This window comes from Ammospiza caudacuta, chromosome Z (assembly GCF_027887145.1).
Source record: "Ammospiza caudacuta isolate bAmmCau1 chromosome Z, bAmmCau1.pri, whole genome shotgun sequence".
Lineage (NCBI taxonomy): Eukaryota > Metazoa > Chordata > Aves > Passeriformes > Passerellidae > Ammospiza > Ammospiza caudacuta.
In genome coordinates, this window is record NC_080632.1 from 45181365 (window position 1) to 45187805 (window position 6441).

At 45.2% G+C, this 6441-nt stretch overlaps 1 protein-coding gene across 2 annotated transcripts in view; it reads right to left on the reverse strand.

Moving 5' to 3' along the window:
- The window catches only part of TBCA (tubulin folding cofactor A), a 23625-nt gene extending 18716 nt beyond the window's left edge, over positions 1-4909 (reverse strand). The window contains exon 1 of one of the 2 annotated variants that reach the window (XM_058823765.1): positions 4777-4909. In XM_058823765.1, coding sequence (XP_058679748.1) covers positions 4777-4829 — 53 coding nt within the window. In that variant the 5' untranslated portion in view covers positions 4830-4909. Of the gene's footprint in view, positions 1-4473; positions 4678-4776 lie in introns of those variants that run through there. The other variant, XM_058823764.1, reaches the window with a different exon arrangement.
- Between the last annotated feature and the right edge of the window lie 1532 nt (positions 4910-6441).

The window sequence follows — 6441 nt, forward strand, 5'->3', positions numbered from 1 at the left end:
AACCTTCACCAAAGCTAAAATTTCTCTTTTAAGACTCAAGATGTAACAATACATAAGTATATATGCATAATTTTCAGCCCCCTCTGCATCTAACAGCTTATAGAACGGTTAGATTTATCGTAACATTTCAGGATAACTTTGCAAGCTTGGATTTTCTCAAGGATCACTACTGTAAAAAAGATGAAAATCCAATACATGACTAAGTCAGGAAATTATTTCAAGGTAAAAATTACTTGTAAAGTTAAAAAGTTTTGTCTCATCTATGTTACTACAAGTCTCTCTGAATCTTCAGGGCTTCACTTGTTCTTGCCTCTACAGAAAGTTGTAAATGCTAAGAAGCACAAGAGCTTCAGTTTTAGATTAGAACAGGAAGTGAAGCCTCTGATGTGGTAACAATTTGGGTTGCCAAAGATCTTCACTTTATACTCCAGGCATCATCTTCAGACAAGAAGATGTTGTTTTGGAGAAAAAAACCACAGAAACGACTTCCTTCCCTGTAGGCCCCTCCCAGCTGGGAGTAACTGTAAGTGCTACAATAATGCGAAAAATTAGAATTACAGTCATATCATGTGTGCAGACACTTCACAATGCATCAGAAATATTTACTAGAGTTAAAAGAAAAAACAATGAATGGTCTGGTCTTGAATGAGATTTCCACCTATATAATATATAATTCAATAATACTTAAAATCAAGTCAGGATGGATTATGGTTGTTAGCATTGCTGTAATTAATCTCCTGCATAAAAAGCACTACCATAAATTTAATACCATTTTTTTAGATTTCCTATGGATCCACATTCTCATTCGACAGAAAATAATTCTTTATAACTGCTTTATCTACATAGGTGAGTATGTGGCTCGCCATGAAGAAAAACAAAAGCACTACAATATGCATAAAGCCACCAAACTGGTACTACCAAGCAACTGGAACTACTGTACCTCCAAACTTTTAACTGAAGGTTAAAAGCCACAGGTTTGCACATATTCTCACCCAAATGAAAATTTTAAAAAAGGAAAAAAGCTTTCCTAGGTAATATTGTATCATTAACAACACTTATGGTTGTAAACCTGCTTAAGCATGTTTTAATTTGCCAGCTAAAACGATAACATTAATAGATTATTATGGTCAGCATCGACATGCATAAGACAGTTTTGCTTAGGGGGCAGAATATAATGGTACAGTTTATTGCTGTGAAGTTAAAACTTGTATTGAAAAGAATTAGAGAAATAAGAAACTCGTCAAAAAAACCCCGAGGTTTGTTTCTAGACCTTCCAACTAATTATCCACGTGGGTAACTATGTATGTCACAGAGGTTACCTCAGACAACATCTACATGCAGGTGCGCTCTTTTCTCAAACCACATAAAGTAGGGGGGTTTTACGTGGGAAAGAGACTATGTTAGTAAGTCTCAAAGAATTTAAGCAGTCTTCAAACGCAGGGCCAACTCAAGACTTTATGTATCTGATCCTGATGTTGGGAGCAGGTACTTAAGACATATTTAAGTAGCTCTGGACCACAATTACCACACTTGGCTAACACTGAACCCAAATTTAAGACTTCAGGACTGAGCTGCTGACAACCCTAGGCAATTGTGCAGATGCACAATCTGCACTCTGAAAAGGGCTTAGGGAATCAGCTTGTATCCAACTCACATTCTGTATATTCACTCTTGAATCTCTAAGCTCTCAGACGTGTAGCATACACACATTAAATCGCTCTATCATGCTGACTCAGTGGAGCTGAGCAGCCCTGCAGATCACTCCTCAGTACCCAAACGAGATATCCTAGCCCTTCCCATTAATTGAGCTAACAACAGTTGTTGCAGACAATCTTCTAATTATAACAAGAACAAAGAAGAGAGACCTGAGTTTCTCATCAATACATTGGTTCTATGAGTCACAGTGAGGACCTATGGCTAATAGGCAACATGCAAGAAAGCAACCATTCTTCATATATGGTGGACAGAAGATGGAGAAGATTTCTGACTTACACTGCAAAAAGCAAATTTCTTGAGAAACCAAGAACACAAATCAGTTTTGTCCTTGAATTGGCAATACAGTGAACAAAGAGTGAAAAGGAGTCCTTGCGTTCTTCATACTTCTCTTGCACAAAATACATCCTGAACTCGCGAGTAAAATAATTCAGTTTAAGAGAATTGTTCACATTTATATTTAAAATCAGACCAACAGTTTTATGTAACTTGTAGAATTTCCTGTCCTTGAAGCAAGGGGGAGAATCAGTGTAGACTGCTTTGCAGTATGATGCTATTTCACAAAGAGAAAAAATAGTATCAGCACCAGTGCAGCAGGCAAATGAACAATTTTGTGAAGATACCAGTTTTAGAATGGTAAATTAAAAAAAAAAAAAAAAAAAAGGAACTGCTTCACAAAAAATCAATACACTTTCCCCATAGGTTCATGATGTAAAATTCTATAATCAGGGCTTGTAGATTTGTAATTATGGTATGTCAGCCACATTTAAACAAGCATGTTAAAAGATTGTTAAAGTTAAACTAACACAATTGCAATGTGAATTGTCTTAGTCTCATTCTAATCTACTCGTGTCACTTCCACTTAATCAGATGGAAACTATGGGCAAATGTCAGTGCTATTTTCAGGCAACTCGACTTACTTTGTGAGGGTTTTTAAAATTATTTCCAATCTGAAATGCAAATAAGGTAGTTTAGAAGGGTTTTTTTCTCTAATCAATTCTCTCACTATCCAGCAGGTAGTTGCTTGGATTTACTGAGAGCAAAACTATTTTTTGAAGTGATTAAACAAGAAGAATTGCTTGCTATGACATAAGCCACAAATACAGAAAACATAACTACTCTTGCTCATCAAATCTACTTATTTTGAATTACAAACTATTGAAAGTATAAAATTACCAAGAGCCTGGCTGTCAGATTTGCCAAAAGCAAAAGATCTCCCTATTTCTAGTTTAAATTTCTTTCACTGATACACAGCAATGTAAGAAATGTGCAAGCAAGTAAATCACCTACAACCTAAAACACAGTCCCTTGAGAGGAGTACACAAAGAATTTATGACTTGCAGCTAAAAAAATAACAAAACAGAACAGAAGCTTCATTCTTAGCATGGAAAAAAAGTGATGTGTTAGGTAACTAATGAAAAAAAAAAGCTACAACAGATGATTAGCACAAGTCAAACAAAATGTCTAAAAAGCTCTCTATATCCTGTTAGTTCTCAACCCCTACCTTTTTTTTATATATTCTTAAAGCCTGAGCACTGAACATGGTTAGAAATCATTATTACATGCTAGATTCCATGTGATTTTCTAACCAGAAAACAGAAAGAAAAAACCTAATGAAAATTAACTGAAGCGCTAAATCAGTCACTTTATAAAAATGCTTACTAAGCCTCTATGCAATTCTTCTCATACACCAGGAAAAAAATGCCTATGGAGTTGCTCCAGTTCAAAATAAGAGGAAAACGTTAATGTTCCCAAGTTGACACAAGTCACAGGTATACCCACTGCAGCAGAATGCATAACTAGGCTTCTGGTTAGGGAAGGAAGGGTGGGGTGTGACAGAGCCATACCTCTTGTATCTGTGTGCAGCTGTCACAGACCGGGGAGCTGTTGCTGCATCATGTCCCCACAGGGAGCTAAGATAACATTCCTCTTCTCCCTTTTTTTTTAAGCTACCTTTACTTAGAGAATGCCAGCTGCTGCAGAGTAACTGTAGATATGCCTGTTGCTACTGCACAGAACACTCAAGTTTACTTGCTTATTCACATGGACATTCTCCAAAAGCAAATCTGGATCTTGCTGACTGCATTTGTATTGTTTACCCAAACGTTTTCATCCTTTCTTTGTATTAGCTCTGAAATGCCTAGTTGTGTGGTTTGCTCCTACACTCAGAGAAATTCTGAAGTGCCTTACCCAACACCAACAGTGATAACTTTTCTAGTCTTCAAGTCTGACCTTTCAAAGTGAATCAAGTATAAGAAAATGTGCATATCTTACTGACAGGAATTTGCAAAGTCATCACATAATGCTGATGATATAAAATTGCACTATATAACATCTTCACCCAGCACACACACTAATTCTTTTCTCTGACTGAGACAGCAGTCTTTGTAGCCTTAATAAACCCCAGCGTGACCAGTGTTTATAGCAAGAGCGATCCCGACAGATACACTTCTCTTAAAAACTACAACTCCGTTGAAACCAGGGAATATCAAGGCTCTGGTGAAGAATCTACCAGGAATGCCCAGGGAGATGGTGGAGTCCCCATCCTTCGAGGTGTTTTAGGAAAGAATGGAGTACTATGGTCTAGTTAACAAGGTGGCGATGCTCGGCCATAGGCCGGACTCGATGATCTCAGTGGCCTTTTCCAACATAATTGCTTCTGTGATGCCACTGGTTCTGCAACTTCTGAACCAGAAATATTCAACAGCAGCTTTGGTAAAAAAAAATAAAACAAAAAACCAAATATCTGAGGCTTCATACCTGAAGCAAGGTATGAGGCGAGACTGCCTTGCACACCCGAGGGGGCTTGGGTGACTACCCTCGACTCCCAATGACTCTAAGGAAAGGGAACGAAACCGCATTTAACCGAGTCCCAGAGAAGCGCGGCCTGTTCCCGACGGCGGTACGCGAGGGATGGAAGCCCGCACCAGGGCCGCTCTCCGGCACAACCCGCCAGTCCCGTACAGAACCGCGGGCCCGCGCCCGGCGCGGCCGGTCTCGCACGGAGCCCCGCTGCAGTCCCTCGGCCCGGCCGTGCAGGGCCGTGCCCCGGCCGCCACTCACCGCCTCACGACGCCAGTCTTAATCTTGATCTGCCTGAGGCGCGGGTCGGCCATGGCGGCGGGCGCCGTGACTGCGCAGCCCCGCGCCGCGCATGCGCCGAGCCGCCAGTCCGGGCGGCACCACCGGAGCGGGCGGGAGCGCCACCTTCCCCCACTGCCCCGCGCAGTGGAGAGGGCCGGGCAGCGGGGCGGTGCCGTCCCGGCGGAGCCGCCCAGCGCCGGTCGGGATTGTTCGCGCACGGGGAGGGGGGTGCGAGCGGAGGCTCGGTACCGGTGTCGGAGCGGTCCGGTCGGTACCGTGATGGTGGTGGGCTGGAGAGTGACCGGCACCACCCACTCCTGAGCACTGATAACGGGGTTCGCATGATTAACGCCATTTCGCAAGGCAAGCAGACATTCTCTGGTGCTGTGTTCTGCGCTTTCCCCTCATTATCAGGCCCTGAAAGTACTGTGCGCCAAGGAGGCAAACCAAACAGATTTCTTTTTCCCGTTCCACTGGCCTCAAGGTTCTTCGGCACCAGGCCGAACTCCGCTCCTTACCCTCCTGCATATCCCGACACCCGGCCAGCCCAGTGCTGTTCATGACACTTGCAGCACTGGGAAGCTGCAGCTCCCAGAGCAGCGTCTGCCTGCAGCCCCCACAGCCCTGCCTGCAGCCCCCACAGCCCTGCCTGCAGCCCCCACAGCCCTGCCTGCAGCCCCCCAGCCCTGCCTGCAGCCCCCACAGCCCTGCCTGCAGCCCCACAGCCCTGCCTGCAGCCCCACAGCCCTGCCTGCAGCCCCCACAGCCCTGCCTGCAGCCCCACAGCCCTGCCTGCCTGCAGCCCCCCAGCCCTTCCTGCCTGCAGCCCCCCAGCCCTGCCTGCAGCCCCCACAGCCCTGCCTGCAGCCCCACAGCCCTGCCTGCCTGCAGCTCCCCAGCCCTGCCTGCCTGCAGCCCCCCACCCTGCCTGCCTGCAGCCCCCACAGCCCTGCCTGCAGCCCCCCCCAGCCCTGCCTGCCTGCAGCCCCCCACCCTGCCTGCAGCCCCCACAGCCCTGCCTGCAGCCCCCCAGCCCTGCCTGCAGCCCCACAGCCCTGCCTGCAGCCCCCCAGCCCTGCCTGCAGCCCCCACAGCCCTGCCTGCAGCCCCACAGCCCTGCCTGCCTGCAGCCCCAACGCCGTTTCTCTGTCACCTTTGACAGGAGGTCCTGAGGAAGAACAGGGACCAGAGCTGTCACTGGACAGTGAGACCTGGGACATCCCAATGGCCAGGGACACCTCTGCCTTCATCTGCTTCCTCTGAGGATTGAGGGAGTGACTCATGTTCTTTTATATGATTTTTGAGTCTAGATTATGATTGTTATATTGATACTATAAACAGTATACTGTAATCCAGCCCCATCTGCAGAGGGTCCATGTGAACAGAAATCATACATGAAATTGTATTTAAAAATTGTATATTTTACTACTTTTTACTGTTTAGAGATTGCACTACACTGATTTGACAAGAGACAGCTGAGAGGAGACCCCATACACGTCTATAAGTATCTAAAAGGAGGGAGTCAAGAGGATGGATCCAAGGTCTTCCTAGTGGTGCCAAGCAGGAGAACAAGAGGCAGTGGGCAGACACTGATGCACAGGAAGTTCCACCTGAACATGAGGAAGAACTTTATTGTGCAGTGAC